General features: G+C 35.8%; 3 protein-coding genes across 3 annotated transcripts in view; all 3 read left to right on the top strand.

The window, feature by feature from the left end:
• bco1 (beta-carotene oxygenase 1) overlaps positions 1 to 732 on the top strand; it is a 12,118-nt gene extending 11,386 nt beyond the window's left edge. The window contains exons 10-11 of the mRNA XM_084107794.1: positions 115 to 226; positions 385 to 732. Of these exons, the coding sequence (XP_083963920.1) occupies positions 115 to 226; positions 385 to 539 (267 nt within the window). The 3' untranslated portion in view covers positions 540 to 732. The remainder of the gene's footprint in view (positions 1 to 114; positions 227 to 384) is intronic.
• A 1,432-nt stretch (positions 733 to 2,164) lies between these two features.
• Positions 2,165 to 4,829, top strand: bola3 (bolA family member 3). Its single transcript, XM_084109804.1, has 4 exons — positions 2,165 to 2,358; positions 2,551 to 2,680; positions 2,761 to 2,849; positions 4,382 to 4,829. Exons 1-4 carry the CDS (start codon positions 2,329 to 2,331, stop codon positions 4,445 to 4,447), a joined length of 315 nt encoding a protein of 104 aa, XP_083965930.1. The 5' UTR covers positions 2,165 to 2,328; the 3' UTR covers positions 4,448 to 4,829.
• A 795-nt stretch (positions 4,830 to 5,624) lies between these two features.
• The window catches only part of vat1l (vesicle amine transport 1-like), a 36,541-nt gene continuing 16,422 nt past the window's right edge, over positions 5,625 to 25,743 (top strand). Inside the window, exons 1-7 of the mRNA XM_084109803.1 lie at positions 5,625 to 5,949; positions 6,842 to 6,971; positions 7,257 to 7,472; positions 9,405 to 9,547; positions 12,385 to 12,488; positions 15,866 to 15,921; positions 16,034 to 16,228. Coding sequence (XP_083965929.1) covers positions 5,741 to 5,949; positions 6,842 to 6,971; positions 7,257 to 7,472; positions 9,405 to 9,547; positions 12,385 to 12,488; positions 15,866 to 15,921; positions 16,034 to 16,228 — 1,053 coding nt within the window. The 5' untranslated portion in view covers positions 5,625 to 5,740. The remainder of the gene's footprint in view (positions 5,950 to 6,841; positions 6,972 to 7,256; positions 7,473 to 9,404; positions 9,548 to 12,384; positions 12,489 to 15,865; positions 15,922 to 16,033; positions 16,229 to 25,743) is intronic.

The raw sequence follows: 25,743 nt of genomic DNA, 5'->3' as shown, positions 1-25,743 counted from the left end.
ACTTGGCAGGACTTTAAAACATTTTATCAGTAAATGCATCCATAAGAATCAAACCGAGGCCTGACGACAGGAACACATTTTTGCGAATCAGAACTGATTTTGTTATTTTTACAGATTGTAAAGTTTGATGCTGAAACGAAGCAGCAGCTTGAGTGGACTGGAGAGGACGGGTTTACATCAGAGGCCGTTTTCATTCCCAGGCCTGGTGCGGTTGATGAAGATGATGGTTAGTTACTGCCTTTCATAATAAATATGACCAAATCAGTCAGCTTCGACTGTCTCAAAAAATATACGTCTTAATTAAATGTTAATGGTGTTTTAATTTTTTCAAAATGCTTTATACATTTTTAGCTCAACTTGTCTCTTTTTTTCTTAACTTTTTAGGTGTAATCCTGACAGTTGTTATAAACGCCAAACCAAGGGTGGGTGGCTTTCTGCTGATGCTTGATGGCAAGTCTTTCAAAGAAGTTGCCCGGGCTTGTGTAGATGTAGAGTTTCACATGGACATGCATGGCTACTTCATACCAGACAGTAGTTAAGAGTTTCATGTCTGCCGGCTGTCTCACAGAGATGGAGAATGTCCTTTAAATGTTGATATTTTGATGGTCTAGTTACAAAGTTGTCAAAAATGTACTGTATCATCAGCTGTAAAGTGGACCATGCATAAATAACTGTAAAAATGTTTCTACAAATCATGCTTTGTTTGCTTGTTTGTGAATAATATAAACGTATAAAAAAAAAGAAAAGTACTGCTTGAAAGGTCATTAATTGCATTTAGTAATATCAAACAAATATGTGAACTGTTGTGCTGTGTTTTTTGCTTGCATAAAGCAATCATAAAGTGAAGATATTATTCTGTAATGATGGTGCTAGCCAGTGTTTGAATTGTCAGAACTTCAGGGTGAATCTTTTTAGGGAATCGATTTAAAAGATTTGAATCAATAGAACGATTCAATCCCTTGAATCCACCCCTTTTTTTGTTTCTTCCTCTCACCATTTTTCCCCCATTTATAAATAATAGGACCCTTACTATAAACAGGAATACATTATTCAACAAGAGTGGTATAAGAAAAGTTTTATATGTTGTTGTTTTGATAGATGAAGCTGGTCAATTTATACAATATAATTCATTTATGGAGAAAAGTAATCCTTTAGAGAAGTTAATAGAGTGTGTAGAGCAATCCCTCTTATATTAAAACTAATACAAAACACTCTTACATATTCAAATGTATTTAAGTTGCCCGAGTTGAAGATTGGCGACGTGTACATTGGGGATAAAAAGTGCAAAGTAATAGGAAATGTATTAAAATGAACACACCAGTAAAAGTAATTTGTTTTGATAATGACATATTTAGAAAAAAACAAAACGCTTATTATCTTAAATGGCCAGTTGTACCTAAAATGAAGGACACAATAATGTTTATCCTGCTGCTGAAGTTTTACGGAAAATATTCCGTTTTGAAGTAGATTTTTGTGGATTTGTGGAGCCTGAAACCATTGAACATTATTTAATTTTTTTTTCACCCGGTCACATTGCAGTTCTGGCAGGATTTTTACAGCTGGCTAAATATTGGTCCTGAAATTCCTTTACTAAATTTATTTCAGGTCTTGGTTTATGCTGGTCTCTCAAAAAAAAAGATATTATTGATGTTAAACATTATTATTATTATGGGTAAATATACATAAAAGCAAATTAAATAACAGTAAACCCTCTTTAACCTGCTTTAAAAATAATGTAAAATACATAAAATACACAGCCAGAGATAATCAATCCCCTGGTGAATTGTATAAAGTCATGTATGAGTCTCTTCTAAGATTTTGTACATGCTTCAATTATATTAACATTAATTTTAATTTATTTTTTCCTTGCAACCCCCCTTAAGGGTCTGAAGATTTTGCTTTAGTTTATTGTACTGAATATGCTACTTTTTCTTTTATACACATGAACCTGTTTAAGGATATACACAATTATTTGATTACGTTATTTGTGTATATTTTCATATGCATATTATTGTTCCCTACTTGAGTTTGTAAAATTATATTGTTCACAAAAAAAATTACAAAAAAAATAAAATGCTGGTGGTGGTAATGCCGTAAATGAAAAAAATTAAATAAAAATTAAAAAATTAAAATCCATTATATGGTCATTAACATTTGGAACACTAGGGGGCGCCAGAGGGGAGAACCTGAACGTGATGACGACATATTCCTGAGACGCGCGCTGGAATTGAACAGGACATGACTTTGTCAAGTGTGTTTTCAGCTTAATATAGGCTTTATTTATATTTTATTATACTTTGATGAATTGAGGACCTGTCTGACACCAACATGTCTCTGCTCAGAGCCCTGAGATACAACGTAAATATCTGAATCTTGTCTTGGTTTTATTTTAACTCGTATATTTTGCTTGCTATACGTGACCATGACAGTTCTAGTACATTAGTGTTTATGTGAGAGATTCGTTTGTGAGCTAAAGTCACCTTGCCAAATACCAGGCATAAATAATGTCATATTGTAATCATTTACCGTCATGTTTCCCTGTGTTTTTAGTCTCAAACGTTGTGTAGAAATGTGATCTCGCGCTCCTCGTCCAGTCTGACTGATGGAGAGGTGCGAATCACTGAAGTATTAAAGGAGAAGTTTCCTCTGGCTTCGGCGCTCAAGGTTGTGGATATATCAGGTGAGTCCTGACTTTAAATGATCTGATATTATCTTTAAACAGTTAGGTAATGTGCATTAATATATGAGGACTCATTTCAGGAGGCTGTGGTGCAATGTACGAGATACACATCGAGTCTGATGAGTTTAAAGGAAAGAGGACTGTACAACAGCACCAGTTAGTCAATCAGGTAAGTTAAATGAAGATGCATAAATAGTTTGCATCTTTTAGCTTTTTATACTGCTGTCAAATCAATTAATATCACTTAACATAAAAGTGTGTGTGTGTGTGTGTGTGTGTGTGTACTTGTACAAGAGGACCAGTTTGAGTTTTAGACATTTTGGCCGGTCCTCACTTTCTGAGAGCCCTTTAAAGGCCTGTTTGAGGGTCAAGACTTGGTTCTAGGGATAAGGTTATAATGAGGTTAAGGGTCGGTTTAGGGTCAGGGGTCGGGTTAGGCACTTAGTTGTGATGGGTAAGGTTAGGGTAAGCGGCTAGAGCTTGCATTGTGTCAATGAATGTCCTCATAAAGAGTGTGTGTGTACGTGTACGTGTGTGTACGTGTGTGTACGTGTGTGTACGTGTGTGTACGTGTGTGTACGTGTGTGTACGTGTGTGTACGTGTGTGTACGTGTGTGTACGTGTGTGTACGTGTGTGTACGTGTGTGTACGTGTGTGTACGTGTGTGTACGTGTGTGTGTGTGTGTACGTGTACACTGCCGTTCAAAGGTTTGCGATCTGTACGTTTTTTAATGTTTTAAAATAAGTCTCTTATGCTTACCAAGGCTGCATTTATTTGATTAAAAATACAAAACAAACTGTAATATTGTCATTTTTTGTAATATTGTAATATTATTACAATTTTATTTTACAACTGTTTTTTTATTGGAATATTTTCAAATGTAATTTATTCCAGTGATCATAGCTGAATTTTCTCAAGAAACGTTTCTGATTGGACCCTAAACTAAAGTGTGGCCTAATATTCTTATAATATAATATTTGGTCACAAGATTGGAATAATATAGATTTTCTTTTCTTCATATTTTTGATTGAAATCTCTATTGCTCACCAAGGCTAAAAGATTTCTATTTGAATATATTTTAAAATGTAATTTATTCAGAATTTTCAGCAGCCAGTCTTCAGTGTTCAAAGTTTCAAAGATCAAATTTCAGATAAATGGAGTTACTGTCTCCCAAAAGAAAGAACCAATTCTGTCATTTAAGTCTCAATTCCTGCATGAACCTATGTAGGTTTGTAACAAATTTGCATAATACCAGCCTATGGTCTTCATTGGCTGCCAGCGAACAACGTCTACTTTGACCCTCAAACACTGTAGTTGTATCTGAGACTGGAAGAGTGTGGCTCATGTTGTCAATATGTCAAGAAGACGCTGTTTTCTGCGCTGCAAAAGCAAATCCACTTTGATGCACTTCAAAAGGATGAGACTCGGGCTCAAATTGATACGGTAAAACTGACGCCATCGTGCCTGTTCGTATGTGCTGTAAGCAGTCGACCAATCACAACAGACTTGCCCTTCTGACCAATCAGAGTAGAGGAAGCTCTTGGAAAGGAGGGGTTTAGAGAAACTGAATCTTTTATCAAACCATTTCAGACACTGTGAGAAAAGAGGTGAAAATTATGACCTTTAAATAGCATAATAGGGGCACTTTAAAGTAGTATTTATTAAGTGTAAATTATAATCTGTGGTTTGTCTTTCAACAGGCTCTTAAAGATGAGATTAAAGCCATGCATGGTCTTCGCATATTCACTGATGTTCCTAGAAAGTAGGAGCTTCTCAGCGTCGCTCTCACACTGTGTCAGTCTGCTGTCTCACTACAATATCGTATCACACACATCTGTCTGTCTCCTTAATAAATAAAGCAGAGTTATAACAGTGGCAGGAAAATACTTTATAGATTTTATGAATGAAAGCTGTACAGTTACAAAAAGATATACAAGGTATGGTTCACGAATGCTGTAAACGCACAAGATAAAAGAATGTAATATTGTTTTTGCCTATAAATACAAGAAAAAGACGTGTGGATTGTTTGAATCTTCAGTCACAGTTCATTGTTTGTGTAAAATTGCACTTGAAGTAGCTTTGTAAGTTATCTGTTTTTTCCTGTTCTGTCTATACATTAAATGATGTCGCTTCCCTTTCCTTGGCAAACTTGTGTGGCACAAGATTGATTGCAGGGACAATTATTATGTAATATGTAATTGATTCACTGATTGTACTTTTAAAATGACCAAATCCTTCTTTAATATTAGGTCTACAGAAACCATTTTCACCACTAGATGTCATTTGTGTTTTTAATACAGAAAGCGTTAAAAGTATTTTGAATTGTATCTCCAATTGAATACAGGTGCATTAACCTCAATATGTATAATTTTTTTCTGAACTAATTACCATAACAATGAAAGTGCTTATTTGAACCCTTCTTCCCCTCAAGTTTTGTTACATTACGTATGCTATTACTAGTTTTACGGTAGTGTAGTTTATTTGGGTACCGTATGAGACATAATGATGCTCTGCTTTCCAGTGTGGATGAAAGCATTCGATCTGATTCATTTAGGCGAATCGGTTCGTTCGGATAGCTCGTTTCAGTGGTTCAACTTCAAACTGTGATTCAATGATATGCCAGACTTCCAAATTTCGGCGTAATTCCTTGTATCGACGTAAATGTTTAGTTAAATATTGCTATGTATCATTGTATTTACGGATAAATCGCATGATGAGACCCTCTCTTTGGTTTCAGCGAGTCGGTTCACGAACTAATCAATATCGTCTCTCCTCGGCCACTTAAGTCTTTACCGAAGACCATTTTACGGCATAAACCTTTTATTGGTGCGTACATAAGTAGTTAAATACTATTATTTAGCTAATTTTCCCTCTAAAATGTCTCCTACATTGTCACGTTCTCCTTAACAGTCCAATGATTCACAAATGCTGTGCGAATCGGTTCGAATGAGCGGTTCAAAATAAGGATTCGGACATCACTAGTGGATGGTGCGACAGGAGCAGCAAAGAGAGCGCAGTTTCCAGCAGGGTTTCAGCAGCTGTTCACATCATCTTCAGACATGGCAAAGGAGGGGACGGAGATTGCGGAGGAGACCGACCAAATGATGGACCAGAAGGAGCCGGAGATTCCCGTTTCTCCGGTAATAGATCCGAAAGAAATGCGGGCTGTTGTGCTGACGGGCTTTGGTGGTCTAAACAAACTCAAAGTCACCAAGAAACCAATGCCAGAGCCTCAAGAAGGAGAAGTCAAAATTCGCGTGAAAGCATGGTAAATATTAATGCTTAAATAGTCATTTATTTTGATCAAAATGCCACATGTCATATCTGAGACTCCGCGGGACTGGCAACCGCAGCAACATGTTGCAACTTACAGCAAGAAGAACAGGTGCCTTCACCTATAGAATCAATCCATATTAGTTATTTATCTAGGATTTAAAGCAGTTCATGATATGAATCTCGGTCGTTTTAGGGGTTAGACGCAGATGTAATGTAAGTAAATCCGTTTTTCCCGTAGGCTACGCGTGTTTTGTGTGTGCCTCTGACATAGAGATTTCAAACCAAAGACTATAAAAGATTGAAACATGCATGACACTTTTTTTTTTAAGGTTGACTTTGTATTGTTAAATGATTAACAAGACATTATTTAACAATTTTGTAACACGAGCAGATCCATCTGGTTGGTTCTTGTGCTTGAAGGCTTATAGGACATTTAAGATTAAGTGTGTTATCATGGGAATATTGCATTTTTTTAAATTATAAAACTCTATTAAAATGTATTAAAATTCTCTAAAAACTCATTATATGTGTGTGTGTGTGTGTGTGTGCCGTCAAATCGATTAATCGCATCTAACAAAAGTTTTTGTTTACACAATATTAATGTATATATTATAATATAATAAGATATATTTTTTATATAATTAAGATAAGATAGATTTATTTGTGTGTGTGTGTGTGTGTGTGTATATATACATATATATATATATATATATATATATATATATATATATATATATATATACACACACAGAATATTATGATTATTATATTTCTATTTTGAGTTGGGAACTTGATAAACTAGGGGCATTTCAGCATATTTTCTGATATTATATTTATGATTGAAATGAACCAGAATGAAAAATTACATTTTCTTAATTTTACAGTGGTCTGAACTTTCTTGATCTAATGGTACGACAAGGAAATATTGATAATGCTCCAAAAACACCTCTTGTGCCTGGATTTGAGTGTTCTGGGATTGTAGAGAATATGGGAGAAAACACCCAAGGCTTTGAGGTATGTGCAAAAATGTTTTAATGTTGATATGTTGGTTGTGCATTGATTCAAGAATTTCAGACGGTGATGGCCATTATTTACTTTTTGTGTGGACATAATAGAGCTCCAATCTAGAATGTATGGTTCTTCGGGTGGTGGGAAAGATTTGTTACCTGGCATGAAAAAATAATTAATTGTTTGAATTGGAAAAGAATAAACCCTGATATTATATGCTTCCAATATCAGCACATTCAATCTGAAACTGAATAGTAATAGAGTTTAACAACGTGTGTTTTCTTCTTTCAGATAGGTGACAGAGTGATGGCCTTTGTAAATTACAATGCTTGGGCAGAGGTGGTTTGCACACCGTTGGATTTGGTGTATAAGATCCCAGACGACATGACATTCCCAGAGGCGGCTGCCTTCTCTATGAACTTTGTGGCTGCCTACATGATGCTGTTTGAAGTGGCCAATCTCCAGGAGGGGATGTCTGTATTAGTTCACTCAGCAGGAGGTGGGGTGGTAAGTCTGTTGCTTTGAGCGATGGGGTTAGTAAAGACACTTTGAAGTAGCATATTAATGTTTTCTTTAGCTGGAATTTGGACAAACATATCTGATCCCATATTGCTGTTAAGGCCTGTTCACACTAAGAACGATAACTGTAACTATATTAGCGTCCACACCAGTGAACGATATCGTTCTGTTTACCATAAGCAAGCACTGCAGTTTTGTCATCTGCCACTTTAAATGCTCGAGCTCTTTAAAGTCTGATGGATTCTGATTGGCTGTCATTGTTTTTATTGTTCATCAGCTGGAAAATTCCATTCTGAAAGTGATTCATTCCAACGATGTAGTTTCAATGACGAGTTGTGGACTTTTACATTCAGAGTTATCATCATTGGTGTAAACGGGCCTTTAAACAAATGCAAATCTACAGCTTCATTATATGGCTTTTGGTGGAATATGATCAAAATGAGTTTAAGGGTGTGTTCACACTTGGCAGATTTGGTTTGATTAAAACGAATTCTGGTGTGATTGCTCTGTTAGTGCGGTTCATTTGAATAAGTGTGAACGCTGCCATCCGAGCCCTGGTGCGCAACAAACAAGCGGACCGAGACCCATCTTTCCTTCCAATGTGCGGTTTGACTGAAATATGAATGCAATACGAACCAAAGACATCGCAAGTCACAAGATGCGACCCTAAAAAGGCCAGAATGCTCAAGCATACCTGTTTTTCTCATCAGTCGCGATGTTGCCCATCACAGTTCGGTTCAGGCATCAGAACCACGTCTCATTGCAGCAGATCGTGTGTGTGTGTGTGTGTGATAGAGGGATTCCTGCTGCTGTTTTGACTCCTCTACACATTTTATAAGCTTTTCACAAGTTCCTAGCTGGTCAGAATACCAGCATATGTACGCACATATAACAAAAGCGTTTAGCACACAGCATTGTTTTGGATATTTGTACAAGTTCTGTCACAAAATATAAGTTTTCATGATTTGTATCTTTAGGATTAGTGTTAAAAATGACGAATAGTGAACGCTAAGCGAACCAGAGGTGCGTTTCCCGAAAGCATCGTTGGCCAACTATGGTCGCAAGTTCATCGCAATGTCCATTGAACTCTATTGGTAACGAGGGAACTTGCGACCATAGTTGGTTAACGATGCTTTCGGGAAACGCACCCTAGGACTAACTGGTCATTTCATTTTCTTTTTTGGTCCGGACCCAAATGAAACAAGAGAACCGAACTACAGGAGTGAACACACCCTAAAGCCCTGTTTACACCTGGTATTAAGATGCGTTTTGGTCGATTGGATCACAAGCAGACAAGAGAGACACATTCCCGTTCACACCTGGTGTTTTAATCCGACTCTTTTGTCCACTTTCATCCACTTCTGTCCTGATTTCTTCGAGGGGAGGGTCTATGGACCGGTAAATGTATGGGCTTTTTCAGATCTTTCGGTCGAATGGACGAAATAAGCTCACGCAATTTACATATAAACACGACCGGAGATGATGGAAAAACATACGGAGAGCAGCAGCCGAACGCTGTGAGTGTGTGTTAGAAATCAGGAATGATGGGAGAACATTGTGCTTGGTACATTTTTCATCTTCAAACCAAACTTGAGTCTTCAGCCGACAAAGTTTAAATCCCGTCTGGCTAGAGCGCTTCCCATAATGTTCACGCATTAGATCAGTAGACGGAGAGAAGACCGTTTGAACACATTCGACTACATGAGCGTTTACACTACGAAAGCAATCAATCTGATCAAATGTGTTTTCCACGACCTCTGGAAGTGGTCGAAAGTGGACGAGCTCAAAACGCTTTAGACCCCGTTTACACCTGTATTTAGCGTCGTCCACTTGTGATCCGATCTACCAAAAAGCATCTTAACAGAGTGACAGAAACCATTAATCACATTCCGTTCCGTTTGTCCTCTTTTTCCACATAAGGGTCAAGCAGTCGCTCAACTTTGTTCCACTGTCCCCAACGTCACTGTGTTTGGCACCGCCTCGCCCTTCAAACACGAAGCCATAAAGCATTCAGTTACTCATCTCTTTGACAGAAACCTTGACTACGTTCCAGAAGTTAAGAAGTAAGCACAAACGCCGTTGCTGTCAGTACGTAAACGTAGGGGCAAAACTGAAATGGTAGATGGATGACGGGAATATAAACTAAATGAGTCATACTGGGAGGCCAGTGCAAGTCTGAGATGGCAGACGTCACCAGTTCCTCCTCTAGACCTGTGTGGCTCCAGTCCCCATGGCAACACACAGCAGATTTGAAAGTAGTGTGTTGTAGTTTGGGGAGGGGCACTGGTACATCCTTCTGATCAACCACACAAAGCCAGAAAATGTGCAGCAACTGACTCAGAGCTAATGATTTTTTACGTGCTGTTGTCTAACAATTTCTGTGGTGGATCTTATTTGGTGAGCATCTTGTGTCCATTTTTTATTGGTTACCTAAGTATTGTAGAAAGACCATGGTAGGGTAATGGCAAAAAAATATCATGGTAGTTCTAAAATACAAGTCACCTTTATTTATACACTGCAAAAAATGCTTTTCTTACTTAGTATTTTTGTCTTGTTTCCAGTCCAAATATCCCAAAAAAGTCTTAAATCAAGATGCATTTGCTAAAGTTAAAGTAGTAAAATGCCATAAGATGTCTTGTTTTCTGGGCAAATAAATCAAAATTAACTGAGTTTTTGCTTAAAACAAGCAAAATTATCTGCCAATGGGGTAAGAAAATTAATCTTGTTTCTGTTTGAATTAAGATTATTTTTCTTACCCCATGGACCGATCATTTTGCTAATTCCCCGGAAAACAAGACATAATACCTTATCTAATTTTACGTATCTAGTAAATGCATCTTGATTTAAGAATTTTTTGATATTTGGACTGGAAACGACAAAAATACTAAGTAAGAAAAGCATTTTTTGCAGTGTATAGCGCTTTATACAACATAGATTGTTTCAAAGCAGCTGCGCTGTAATAAATAATGGTGTATAAATGGTGCAAACTTCATCAAATATAAGACAAATTCAAATTCTGCAGCTCTAAAAGACAATAGTGATAGTCGATTCAGTTCAATAACAGTGTCAATGTTGCAGAATTATGAAACAAATTTGACTTGGCGATATAAAGCAGCTCTACATAGTGTCATCATCAAGTTCAATTCAGTTCAAGTTTTGTTCTCGTCTGATAGTGTCAGTGCAAGTCAGATTGATAATATTACTGAGCAGGGCTTGACATTAACACCCGCCAACCCATCAAATACGGGTGTTTTTTACCAGTGGCGTGTAACGCGGTCACTCCTACTAGCCACTTTGGCGGGTTGAATTTTAGATATTAATTTTAATTACATTTATTTAAAAAGGCATCTAAAATAATAAACTAAGTTCAATCTAAGTGAACGTAAACAGTTGAGAAAGAAAACGCATGTGTAACAGTATAATGGATTGGTGCGTCAGGTCTTAAAGTGACAGCAGCCTAATATACCTACTGCCAAATTATGAGATAATATTAAAAGAAATCTATATGGCAGTTTTTCCCCATGGTATCGATATCAAAATTGTGGCCAGTGAAAATGCTGAGTGGCTTGTAACTTTGGAAAACCACTAGCCACAGTGGCTGGTGAGCAAAAAAGTTATTGTCAAGCCCTGTTACTGAATATTAAATGATTTTTTAACACTAGAACTACCAAGGCAGTCATTTTGACTGTTTTAAAATTTTGCAATGTAATAACTTTGTTGAAATAAAACCCATGTAACTATAGGACCCTGACTTTTCCTAAATGTGTCTATATTTTATTCTATCATTGTTATTTTATTAAAATTAAGACACAAAAGAGTTTTGAGTATTTCTACCTTGAATGGCCATAACAGTCATACTGACTGTATGCATACAATTTTCATTGTCATTTTACAGCATGATATTTTTGCTCTCTAAAACAAATATTGGTTACTAAATCAGTTTATTATATTTTCATATTCTTTTCCTGTGACGGTCAGAATGACTGTTTTGGCCAGTTTGGGGCATATGCGTTTCATATGTGCCCAAAAAGGGTTTACCTATGCATTGAAATGCATATGGGCAATGTTTTTGTAAGTTATTGTATTCTAATATCCAAGGATGAATATATTTGTTTTCATTTTACAAAGAAAATAATAGAAAACTGATCACTTTCGACTTTGAATCTGTAATTGCAATAGCTGTTGGTTGTCGATTAACTAATACATTTTCACATACATTAGAATTAAAATGTGTTCTGATGTTTATTATTACCTATCCTAACATTACAGATCCATTTATTCTTAGATTTGATATTGCTTATTGAAAATATGTGCAAATAATGTATGAGTGGTCAGAATGACTGCTATGGCCATTATAGTTGTTATAGAATTCCGGCAGTTCTAGTGTTAAACCCCAACTGAGCAAGCCGAAGGCGACAGAGGCAAGGAACCCAAACCCCATCAGGTGAAAATAGTGGGGTACTAACCCTGCACCTATCCCTAAACCCATGTAGTTACCTTATATTACCAGTACTTTCTTTCAAATTCACGTAAATTGAGTATGAGAGAGGAGATTAGGACTCTTTTCATCTCTGTTGTTCCACATTCCTCTCAGGATCAGGGGAAAAGCAAAATTAAATTGGTATCAGGTTGTTCTCTCTTCCACAATAGGCAGGACCCCGGGCATCACAAGACCTCCGACTGGTTAAGCCTTGTAGGCGGTCCAGGCACCATGACGACAGGAACACATTAGAGCCCATGTTTATAAAGACATTCCCATTCCTTATCATCTGTGCTTTCCTAAAAGACACTGAAAATATATATTTTTTTATGGTTACAGGATTTAAGAGGGTCTCATTTAAGCAACTCGCCTGAGCTTAGAATAAAAGTATGGTTAATTATGTTTTTTTTTCTCCTGCAGGATATCTCCAGAAGGAGTAGATATTGTATTGGACTGTTTGTGTGGAGAGAACACAGGAAAAGGCCTAACTTTGCTCAAGCCCATGGGAACGTACATCCTGTATGGTTGGTACACACCGAGGAAGAGCATTCTCATAGCTCTGAAATTAATTAAACATTTTGAGGATATAAACAATTATTTAAAGGTCCCATATTGTCAAAACTGAAATTTCCTGGCTTTTTTCATGATAACTGAGGTCTAGGGGCGATGAAACTAAGTTTCAAAACAGTCGATCCACAGACAAATGCACACAGCCTGCATAAAGTAGCTGTGCCTTTTCACAAGCCGTTGTGACTTCCGTAAAAATGTGACGTCAGAACTACTCAGTCACCGCCTTCAGTCTCCACCCCCACCAGTGGTGGGTCACTCAGAAAACAACAGGCCAATCAGAAGAGAGGCTCATGAATATTAAGTAGACGGGCCAAAATCGACCTGTTCTTGGCAGAGCTCCTGAGAAAGGAGCAGTAAAAATATATTGAGATGGTTGTTGGTACTTATACCGCAAATATATATTCTTAAGGACATCAAAACCTAAAATAAAACTTCAGAAAGGTGTACAATATGGGACCTTTAAAGGGACACTGTCATCATTAATCTGTTTGACTTTCTGTTTTGAAGAATGTTCCTGCTGCTCTTATTCAGTGACCACGGGCTGTAAAGCTCCAGAAAGGACAAAAAAGTACCTCTATGAAAAAGAAATACATTTTTATCATACTTTTAAAAAGTGGACTTATTACAGAAAAAAACATGTACAACATACTTAACTGAATGTAATGTTTCCCCAAAATTCAGACATAAATGCATGTTACTTACAATTAAATTAAAATGTATTCTAGTTTAAAATTTAAAATTTAAAACAAAAAAAGTTTGCAATTAGTGGTAATTAAGAGTGCTTTAAGTAGAACTTAAGTTCATCTTTGTACGTAATTTCATAATTCTAAATTGTCTTTGAAATATGGTTAAAGTGTGGCCTACTGACAAGCATTTATGGTACTAAATATAACTAAAATATAATTTAATGCCAGTTCTTTTTAATCCTGTATGTTGTGTATTTAAATATATTTATAATCACACATTTATAATGGTGAAGTTACAATTTAGTGCATTTAAAATGTATTAACTTAAATGTAATATCAAATAACACACTACAGTTGAATTATAATCAAGTATTTTACATGTGCTTTAGAACGTTAGTTAACACATCAAAATATGGTAAAGCACGACAAAAGATTATTGAAACATAATGATTAAAAAAAAAAAATTATTTGACATTATTACAAAGTGTTCCTTTTAAAAGCTCATGAAAATGTACTCTCTTGTAATCTCATGATAATGTACGTTATTAAAGTACATTTGTATTTATATTATACTTTAAAGTTTTGAAGTACACTACAAGTACATATTCAATACATCTTTAAATCTTATTCACAAGGGTTAATTTGCCTCATGCACTATTTTCCAATTCTTCTGAATCCATGATAGCTTTGTTTATTGAACAATATATAACACGTTATTCACTCATCTGCATACTGCATTAAACTGTGATGACAGAACTATTGCATCATGCTGTGGCCATGGACTGTAGAGATAGAAAAAAAAAAAAATGTAGCAAGATGTCCAAAATGTTCATTTGTGACCTCCTGACCCTCATTTGAAAGAAGTCACACAAGACACACAAAGTGTGGCCAACAGCAAATTGAGGTTAATTCACATAAAAGATATTGCCTGCCACTTTAATTACTCCAATCCCCTTAGCCTTCTGGTCCATTAGGATTATTTAATTAGGAGGGATGCCATGGAGCGGAGATGATGTAAAAGTTAGATTTAAAAACACATTACTGCCAAATGAATGAATCAGTCATCATAATTCTGGATGGAGCTTATTAATAATAGCCATTTGGCATAGCTGTAACAGTGCCATGTTTTATTGCTTCAAATGCCAAGACTATACTTTGTATGTCCATTCAAATTAAAGTGTGTAATTTCTGAGCCACTTACACCTGCAAAAATAAGGATTGTTTTCAAGCATGTTTCCTGAATGCAGCCCGTCTGCCATTGGTCAGTTAAACAGACTGAGCCGATTCTGTCGAGTCGGGTTTGTTAGGATGCTCAATGATTTAAAAGATCCACAGAGACGCACTCGTAAGGAAAATCAACCTATGAACATCTTACTTATAGTTAACTCTGCTTAACTCTAAGGCCTACTGTATCATATTTGTGATGATCAATGATCATCACTTCTTCTTCTTCTCTCTTTTATACTTTATTGTCAGACAAGTCTGAATTTTTTCTTGCATAACAGTGTCTATGTTTACAACATCCAACATACATTCTACATCGACTTAAACCTCACACATTATGCATTCAATACAACACTTATGCATCTACAACACCTTCACATTACTCTTGATTTCTGATTAAGTGTTTTTGTTCAACGCTAAGGTAGCCTGGTGCACAAAAGAGTGTTTCAGCCTCACTTTTGTTAAATCTGGGGACTCTATATCTCCGCTTTGATGGTAGTAGTTCAAACCCATTATGCAGAATATGCATAGGGTTAGAAGCTATATTATTAGCCAGCCTTAGCAAATTGTTATGATAGGCTGAATCATAAAGCTTCTCAAGAGGCTGACCTACACGATCATGATCAAAACGTTGCTGAAAAACCTGTTGCACACAATCTACTACAATATATACTACAATTTATACATGCTTTCTGTCATCTGATTGATAATTTATACTTTTTAGCAAGTAAAAGGTCTTTTAGTATCATTATATTATATTATATTATATTATATTATATTAATCTTACTTGGCCATATAAATATTAACAACTGTGCCAAATTGCATATTTTTGCTCAGTTTGGGTCTAAAATTGTGTTTAATTCCTCCTCGAGTATATAATACTCAACAAAAAGCATGCATGCCATTTTTTGTTGATTTTTTTAAACAATGATGTCTAAAAGTTAAATAAACCATTTTCAGTAACACTTTACAATAAGGTTCATTAGTTAACATTAGTTAATGTATTAACTAACATGAACTAACAATGAGCAATGCATTTATTACAGTATTTATTCATCTTTTTTAATGTTAGTTAATAAATAACCAACTGTTCATTTTTTTGTTCATGTTAGTTCACAGTGCATTAACTAATGTTAACAAATACAACCTTTGATTTTAATAATGTATTAGTAAATGTTGAAATTAATATTAACAAAGATTAATAAATGCTGTAGAAATATTGTTCATTCTTAGTTCATGTTAACTTTTTGAGTTGTCTAATGTTAACTGATTAACCTTATTGTAAAGTTTTACCATTATTTCATGGCAGGCTTTTCGTGGTTGGGCTGGGATTGAAGAAAGTAAAAAAATAACATACATCATCTTTAAGAAACCTATTGGAAAAAAATATATACACTGTTAAAATGATTTATATTTCTAGGTTCATCAAACATGGTGACGGGAGAGACAAAAAGTTTCTTCAGTTTTGCTAAATCTGTAAGTGGAGTTTGATATCTATTTTCCATAAAACGCAAACCTCTCAAGTGTTGGTCCAAAGATGTCTGGTGCTCAGGTGTCATTGTTAAAACAATTGCTGTTTGTCTCCCAGTGGTGGCAGGTTGAGAAGGTGAACCCTATCAAACTCTATGAGGAGAATAAAGTCATTGCTGGCTTCTCGCTCCTTAACCTCCTCTTCAAGCAGGGCGGATGCAGCCGAGTCAAGACAGCGGTGCAAAAACTTCTGTCCCTCTACGACCAGAAGAAGATCAAGCCTCTGGTAGACTCCCTGTGGGCGCTTGAGGAGGTAACAGACAGCGTTTTCATAAGCAGTCAATTCTTCTAACATATCTTACTCGTCTGTATGTGCATGTTTTACTTTAAGAACTAAAACCCACCTTGCTACTCATTCATGTGCAAAGTTAGCCCATCGTAACAGAGGGTATTTACATGTAAAAGTATTCGTAGAGGTTTTGTAGAAGCAAAAAATGCTTTTCTTACTTAGTATTTTTGTCTGGTTTCCAGTCCAAATATCAAAAAAATCTTAAATCAAGATGCATTTACTAGATAAGTAAAATTAGATAAGATATTATGTCTTGTTTTCTGGGGGAATTAATCAAAATGAAGTGAGTTTTTGCTCTAAACAAGCAAAATGATCTGTTCATGGGGTAAGAAAAATAATCTTAATTCAAACAGAAACAAGATTATTTTTCTTACCCCATTGGCAGATCATTTTGCTTGTTTTAATTTTCTCCCAGAAAACAAGACATAATATCTTATGGCATTTTACTACTTTAGTAAATGCATCTTGATTAAAGACTTTTTTTGATATTTGGACTGGAAACAAGACAAAAATACTAAGTAAGGAAAGCATTTTTTGCAGTGAGAGACAGTCAGAGCAAAGTCTGCAAAGTGTCACGAGAGACGGCATTAAATTACCTCATGTCTCAAAGCACATAACATTACAATAATAATGAACATGCACAACTTCTTTACGGTTATTGTTAGAACTCAAAGCGGTTTTGTAAAGGTGCATTCACGCCATGTTGGAATTACCGTAATTACGAGAAAGTCGTATAACTTGTAAACTCAGAATTTCTGAGAGCTCTGACTGCTGCAGATTAATTTCGCCGTTGATAGTGTAGCCATAGAAAGGCCATAAATAGGCATAACAGCTCATTGTAGAACGTCACGGGTTGCCATCTCAGAATTACGGTAATTACGACATGGCGTGAACGCAGCACAAGCTCTCTGTTTTGGTTCAAGAGGAACTGTAAAAGGCGGCTGGTGTTTGTCTGCGGCGCTCGTGACTCTAGCAGTGTGTTTACAACTCTGCATAACCTCATGGAACGCGCGGATGATGTGTGATGGGCGGAGTTATGCAAATACATAAGTTGACAGGCAGGTTGAACATCCTACCTATTCAGACTGAATGCAATGATTGGACAAATATTGTTTTGGTCCTGAGACGTCCACAGAAGACATATACATTTTTATAATATTTAGAGCACTCTATTATTGATTGCTATCAGGATGTGAAGAAAGTTTCGACCGGTATAACAAAAAGTGTTTATGAAAAACATTGCCTAGCCTACCTTTAAAGAAACAGTAGCTTATTAAAAAAAGGCTAATTTAATTCTAAATTTCAGAGAGAGTGAAAAATGGACATAGTTTTGGCTGTTTTGAGTGTGCAAAATCCTTGACTAAAATAATAGGGAATGATAAATGTTAAAACAAATTATGATATATCATCTATGAAATCATAACATCAATAAATATCACCTTAAAACGAATGTGACAACCCATTTTACATTTTATCTAATGCATTTCCTCCTCGTAATCCCTGAAAATCGAATTCCCTGAAGCCCTTTGAAAGCTTGGCTGTTGAGATATTAAGAAAAAGAAGCCTCAGGCCAACCTCCAGTTCTGCATGTGATCAGCTGCTGTCTCTGACCATCAGATGACGGGTGGGCTGACCGGCTCGGCTACATTTCTCTGCTTTGATTCCCACACAGCCAGACACCCTCCCTCTGTGAAACCCAGCAGAGCAGCGCAGTCTGTGGCCAAACCTGCCCGTGTTTTACCAAGCTGTGTGTGATGCACTTTGCTGAAGTCTCTTTTGAAGTATTGCAGTGTTGACGCTGGAAATGATGGATAACTGCGCTTTCCTGTGTGGTGTGGAGGCACACTTTGCTTCTTTGATTTATGCAGCTTTAGTTTACTTTTCTTTAAGGCCAATTCACTCTGAACCGACAACGGCAACAGACACTTTGTTGGGTTTTTATATTACAATATACTACACTATACTATTTTTTGGTATAAGGAACACACATGTCTGCCAAAACTGTACAAGTGTTGCCATTTTTTGGCCTTATTTCCTGAATGTTATTAAGATTTTGGCCATGCTGGTGCTTTGGCTACAAATCAGAACTGGCAAATTTCCCCTTCTTTTGGTTAAACAGTTATTTTGTCATGTTCTTCTGTCATAATTTGTATTCTTTTCATCCCACGTTTCTCCCTTCCCATTAAACATACATTTAATGCATTACATTGAATAAAAGGCTCTAAAAAATGGAAAACAATTGAAAAATAGAAAGACTAAAGACTTGAAAAAAATGGTAACACTTTATTTTATATTGTCTTTGTTACATGTTAGATGTACTTACTGTAGTAATAACTATAAATTATGCATAATTACATGCAACTAACCCTAAACCAAACCCTATTTTAAATTTTAACCCTAACCCTATACATGTTGTTAATAAATATTATTACATTATTACTTAAATGTATAATTCAACTCAACAAGGACATCTTAAAATAATGTGTAACCCCCAAAAAAGGATATCTCAAATAAATGCTGCTCTTTTGAACTTTGTATTCATCAAAGAATTCTGGAAATGTATCATGGTTTCCACAAAGATATGAAGCAGCACAACTGTTTTCAACATCGATAATAATCAGAAATGTTCTGTCGGCTCTAAATCAGCCTATTAGAATGATTTCTGAAGGATCATGTGACACTGAAGACTGGAGTAATGATGCTGAAAATTCAGCTTTGATCACAGGAATAAATTGCATTTTAGAATATATTAAAATAGAAAACAGTGATTCAATTCTAAAACTATTTCACAATATTACTGTTTTTACTACTGTATTTTTGATCAAATAAATGCAGAATTATGCAAAACATAAGAAACTTCTTTCAAAAACATTCTTCTGTGTATAAAAAATCAATGAAAATAAACATTTCTCCATACACAAATCCATCCTCTCAGAGAACAGGAACAGAACAGCTTATTTTGCTAATTCAAGCCACTTTTTCTGGCAACATTCAACTGTAGCGTTAATAGATTTACAATGAGTAAGTCTAGCTCAATATATCAAATTAAAGCCAAAGTAAGAGTGTTACTATTAGCCCTGTGAAAACTAATGAAATATATTTAATAAACCAGTGTATCTTACATATAAGCACACATTAAAGTTATATCACTGCTTTGATATTCAGCTTGTTAGTATTGTATTATAGTTACTTAAATTAAAACAGCAAGGATTAGACTTTCGTTTTAATAATTATTACATTTTCTCAATACATCTGCGATTGTTAGCATAGTTAACATAGTACATGACGAGATGCAAAGATAAAATAGATTTAAAATCAGAGGAAACAATACTTTAGACAGCAGAGGAATAATACTGGACATCCAGCAAAAATAATTTGGTCCCACTTTATATTTAGTGTCTTTAACATATTATGTACTTTTATGAATTGTTAGGTAATGTAATTATTGTATTGATGTTGTATTGCAAAACATTTGTGCTGTTATTGAGGTGGGATACAAGTAAGATTCAGGGAAGGATCAACAGTGTAATTATAGATGTAATTACAGATCTTAATTACAGAGTAATTACATGCAGGTGTTTTTTTAAAATATAAGTACAATATAAAAACATGTATGAACACGATAAGTGCATTGTAGGCCTATTAAAGGAAAGATTTTAATGTTAGTACATAAAAACACTTAATATGAAGCGAGTCCAATGATTTTTAACCTTTCAAAATATATATATATATTTTTTGGAAATGTCTCATAGTTGAAATTGAATATTTTTGAAGCCTATACTATACTATACTGTACTATACTCTTTACTATACTATACTATACTATACTATACTGTACTATACTGTACTATACTCTTTCTTTACTATACTATACTACACTACACTATACTATAATATACTATACTATACTATATACTATACTATATACTATACTTTTTAATATACTATACTATAATACACTATACTATAATATACTATACTGTACTATACTCTTTCTTTACTATACTATACTACACTACACTATACTATACTATATACTATACTATATACTATACTTTATACTATACTATACTATAATACACTATACTATAATATACTATAATATGCTATTCTATACTATACTATAATATGCTATGATATTCTATACTTTAATATGTTATGCTATAATATTCTATACTATAATATGCTATGCTATGCTATGCTATAATATAATATAATATAATATAATATAATATAATATAATATAATATAATATAATATAATATAATATAATGAAGTTCCAGCCCTCAAATTTGATTGGTGAGTTCCAAGCATGCTGATCATAAAGATAGCATATAGATCATAGCAGTTAAATGTCTGTCACTCCGCTTTTTTGACTGAAATGTATTTACATTTTACATATGTATTTAATTATATAGATTATAATTTCTAGTTATACAATAGTTTTATAAAATTAATAAATAGCACACTCACAGTAGAATTGTACTATCAAATAATATTCCTTTTGTTTTTTGCCTATGTCAGAATAACACCCGTGCTCATCTTCTGAACAACAATGTAGTTGCTCATGTGAAAATTTGTCATCTAATACTCTGTAAGCTTTTATAGCTGTCATCCACATGACTCTCTAGATGCAGTGTTTCACACTCTCACACATTTCCCTGCAGCTGGCTGGTTGAGTGCGGTGTTTATATCACACTGGTTGATTGCATCAACTGAGAGTATGTGTCAGACTCTTGAATTTGTGGATATTACAGCAATTGGTGCCTTTTTGTGTGTATAATCAAATTCAATTTTCGTTTCTTCATACCTGGCTTTTGGGGGGAAATTGCTGGCTGTCAGCACACGAATGCATCATTGACAGATGTTTTAGTGCAGTGCAGCAACACGACTGCTCAGGAGAGATTAAAATAACCCTGATTTTAACGGGAAAAGATGAAAAAATGCTGCTGTTAACAGTGAGTTTCATTACTATATACGGTGAATAACTGTAATAGATCTAGCCTTACATTTAAAATTTACAAAAAAACAAGTCATTGTATAATTTACAGTGAAAAACCATTAATTGGCAAGAATTCCCTGCATGACACTTATGTATTTTAATTGAAATAATTGTTTCTTCTTAGTTTTTTTGTTATCAGTTATGTACATTAGGGTTTTATGTTGCATTATTTTAGTGTCATCATGTGTGTCACCATGATGGTCTTTAGTATTTGTGTGAAGGACACTGTGACACTTTTAAATATTATTGTGGAAAAGCTGCTTGTGATTAGCTTTGATTCATCATGTGACTTTTTCGTCACCATCTGTTTTTGGTGGTTGTCAGTGTATTACAAACCTACAAAACAGATATTAGTACTTCAATAGGTTGGTATATCAACATTATGGGCCCTATCTTACACCCGGCGCAATGCAGCGCCAAGCGCGACGCAAGTGTTTTTTGCTAGTTTCAGTCTGACGCAGTTATCATTTTCACGTCCTGCGCCACGTTGTTTAAATAGCAAATGCATTTGCGCCCATTTGTGCGCCCATGGGCGTGCTGGTCTGAAAACGAGGTGTGTTCTGGCGCATTGTTGGGACGTTGCTATTTTGAGGCAACAGAAATAGACTGCGCCATTGGCCAACTGAAACCTGCTCTAAAGTCAATTTAGTGATTTTTACATTTTTTTTATTTAAAGAGCGCGTTAGTAATGTGCGCCTATAGGCGCGGGTCCACAACACGCGTACACTCTGCTTATTAAACACACAGGGACAGCACAAACATGCCAAATATTTAAAATAAAAGGATTACAATGTAAAAGATTATTATTGTGTACATAAAGATATGGTGGAATCCGGCTTGTCCCGTAGATGGTCTGCTTGCGCACTTTTACCTCGCGCACGAGCAGATCCGTTTGCCTCTGGAGACGCGTTTGGTCTTTCCACTATGTAAATAGTGCAACTGGCATTTAAAGGGAATGGGAGATGAGACTCTGATTGGCTTAACGCATGTAAATCCCAAAACACACCCATTACTCATTAAGAGAATAGGGACAACCCTTTTAGACCATGCGCCGGGAGCGCCGACCATTTTTCCCTCGTTACACTAGCAAAAGTGGATTCGGACACTCCCTAAGTGAACTTGCGCCCTGCGCTTTAGACCATGCACTTAGGTCGTTAAAATAGGGCCCGAGATCAGTTACTGAGATACGTGTTTTACTGTAAATTTAAGTTAAATCCGTAAAACCTAAAATGTTGGTACCGCATTTTTTATGCAAATTTCTAGCAACCGCAACTGCCGGTTCTTACCGTAATTCTTTTTAAATATGTGTTTTATTTTATGTATGTAGTTTTGTTTACTTCCAGACAATATGTGAAGTACATTTTCAGGACAAAAAAACAAAAACAAAACAAAAACTAACAAAGAGTTCACTTTATATATCATAAGGTTATGTCCAAACTAAGTAGGCTTACCCAACAACCAGGGTCAAACACCATCTAGAACTGAATCAAAAATGTCTTTAAACTTACAGTTTAATTCAACAGAATTTAATGTAAGGACGTAGAAATAAACTGAAGAAATTCAAAATATAACTGCATAATTGTAATTATTAACTAAAAAAGGAAGGTTTAAATTAAACTGCATGGGACAATTCTTAAATTCTGAAAATAATAACAATAATAATCATTTATTTATGCATTTTGGGCCCTTGTCACGGTTCATTCAGTTAAAATGTATTAAAATAAATTGTTTGCAGTTTTCAGCTTGTAATGTTTAGATGGCGAAATAATTGTGTTCTTGTAAATGCTAATGGAGAGCACATTATGCAGGACACACCTGTAACCCTGTTTGTGTAGAGAGCGGTGATCTTTTGGAGACACTTCAAAGCGCTGGCGTCCTGGTGACATTAGCATGTACAGCTGGTGCTCACGCAGAGAATGTTGCATTTGTGCAGCACTGCTTAAAATGTCATGCTTCTTTATGCCATCATTATATTTCATAAAATCCTGATACTCGCACCAGATTAAACTTGCAAAGTTAATTACTTCTAATTAAAAAAAATTCCCCTAACCTTTTAATGTGATCGATATGTTTTAGTTCTGAACTATCTATTGCCATCATTACACCATAATATTGTGTAATATAATATTGTGTAATATTAATAGAGTGCTGCAGGGATGATGAGTTTAATGACCAACCCAAATGCTATTTATGTGCATATAAATATATATTTAATTATATATTATATTTATTACATTATTTGATATTTATATAAAATAAAAAAATATTATAATATGCATATGTGACCTATCCGTGGGTTGCAAAACAACCCAAATTGGGTTATTTTTAATGCAACAGTTTTTTGAGTGTGCTGAGCTCCCTATCTAGGCATTATGGGGCATGAGTCGCCGTTTCCAACAGCAAAATTATGATTGCAATGAGCAATAAAGGGAAAACGAGAGAAATGCTTGCTAAAAAAATCACTTTAATTCTCAAAAGTACTTATAAATATAGATCAGTCCAATTAAAAATATTTTATATAATATTTGTGTGTGCTATTTTTGAGGTTTCATGCTGTTAAGTAGCTGCCTATGTAGCTCACCAGGTTTTGAAACAAAAATAAATGCAGGAAAGAATCTTTAAATTGTGTTCATTATTATCATTATTATCTTCATTATTTTCTGCACATTACGAGTTTATTTAGTGAACAGGTGAAGATTATTAAAAATGCTGCTAGGCTGGTCTGTTATGCTTTTTTCTCTTCTTTTGAACACTTTTGAGACCAGCTAAACACTAGCTGATCCATGCTGGGAGACCAGCTAAACCAGTTGAATACCAGCTAAACCATCTTAAACCAGCTTATGCTTGTGTAATCTTTTTCTGAAAAGAACACTATGTTGTCATGAATCATTGACTAAACCTTGGCTGTTGCCACAGGTATTGTGTCTCAACAGCAACAGAATCACAAGAGCCTTTGGGTCTATTGAAAATGTTCAGAGATGAAATATAGCAGTTTGCTGGAACATTTACTGCATATCCTGTGCTTTAGGCGGTCCAGATGGCCGCTTTAAAGCTTGAGATGGGTGATTGGGGATTGCAGTGCTGTTAGATCCTTGTCAGCCAGTGTCAGGTGATTATGTCCAACACAAAAGACACAACGTGTGGCTCTAATCATCCACATTGATAAGAGAGAGAAAAGGATGGAAAAACACAAAAAATGATTGGAGTGGAGTGAAAAAGAGTGGGGGGAATGAAAATGAGGGAGGAGGAGGAAGAAGGAAAGAAATGGCTTTGTAATGCGAAAAGAAGAATTGAGAGATGACAAAAAAGTGAGCCGAGGTTGAGCACAGATGGCAAACCAAGAGCGTTTTTATCTCTCTCTCTCTCTCTCTCTCTCTCTCTCTCTCTCTCTCTCTCTCTCTCTCTCTCTCTCTCTCTCTTTTTTTTTTAAGAGGCACTAGTGGGAGTTAAATTTATGGAAGCAGCTTTGATATTTTTCACATTTAAAATCCATTGTCTCTAAAAAATCTGAGGGGACACGGGCCTCAGTTCGGCAGACAGTAATGTGTTCGGCGCGCTGCAGAAGGGACTAGAATCTCATTACGTGTTTACAGTTCAAGCTGCTGTCTTCCCCTAGGCATGATATGAAGATGGCTTTCCTGATGTAAAATTGAACATCAAAAGCGTTTATGACTCTTACCTGGCGGATATTCAATCGTTATTAAGTTTTATTTTGTTTGTGACCAATGACAAAGATGATACTGTATCAAACTATAGACCGAACACAGAACTGAGGAAACGCAGGGCTTAAATACATGGGGAGAGTAATCAAGGTAAAACAGAACAGGTATGTAATTTAATTAGTGTGGCGAGCAGGACGAGGCCGAGGGCGTGATTGATAATGAGCGACACCTGCGCGACGCACCGGTCTTGTATCTCTCACGGAGGAGCGGAAGCATTAAAGGAGTAGCGACGACAGTGAAGGACGAGAGATGCCAGGCCTGGATTTTATGTAGTGTTTTGTTATATGTGACAGCAGTCGTCCGTGAGGGGCTGCTGTCTTTACTTTCATTTTGCATTGGTTTATTTTATTATTAAAGTTGTTAAATGTTCGCCGGTTCCCACCGCTTCCTTCCCACAACATCTAACCTCATTACAATTAGGAACAATGGAATCTGATTAGCACAAGGCATAGACATAGACATAGAACTACATGTTACATTAGTCCCCCCTCCCTGAAGGCACTTCCCGACGCCATAACAAATCCAATCGAGGAGGGAGGGACTGTGGAGGAGGGCGTGAGGCAGGGGAAGGGTAGGACACCAGAGATGACAGTGGGAGGAGCCAGGAGCAGGCAGGGACCACAGCCAGGACGAAGGCCCACAGCGGAGTCAACGGAGGGAGGAGCCATGGTGGAAATTTGGGCAGGGTTAACCAGGGGGACAACTGATGGAGATGACCAGGCGGAGATGGAGAGCTGATGGGACCACATGATATT

This window comes from Abramis brama (genome assembly GCF_963993115.1).
Source record: "Abramis brama genome assembly, chromosome: 3".
NCBI classification, from domain to species: Eukaryota; Metazoa; Chordata; class Actinopteri; order Cypriniformes; family Leuciscidae; genus Abramis; species Abramis brama.
This window is presented reverse-complemented; position numbering and strand designations above follow the sequence as displayed.

Excerpts from the sequence above, each read along its gene's own strand:
- bola3 (XM_084109804.1), top strand. The coding sequence starts at position 2,329 with ATGTCTCTGCTCAGAGCCCTGAGATACAAC. Across the intron at positions 2,681-2,760 it reads CAAGGTTGTGGATATATCAG|GAGGCTGTGGTGCAATGTAC; the intron begins GTGAGTCCTGAC and ends GACTCATTTCAG. Across the intron at positions 2,850-4,381 it reads AGCACCAGTTAGTCAATCAG|GCTCTTAAAGATGAGATTAA; the intron begins GTAAGTTAAATG and ends GTCTTTCAACAG.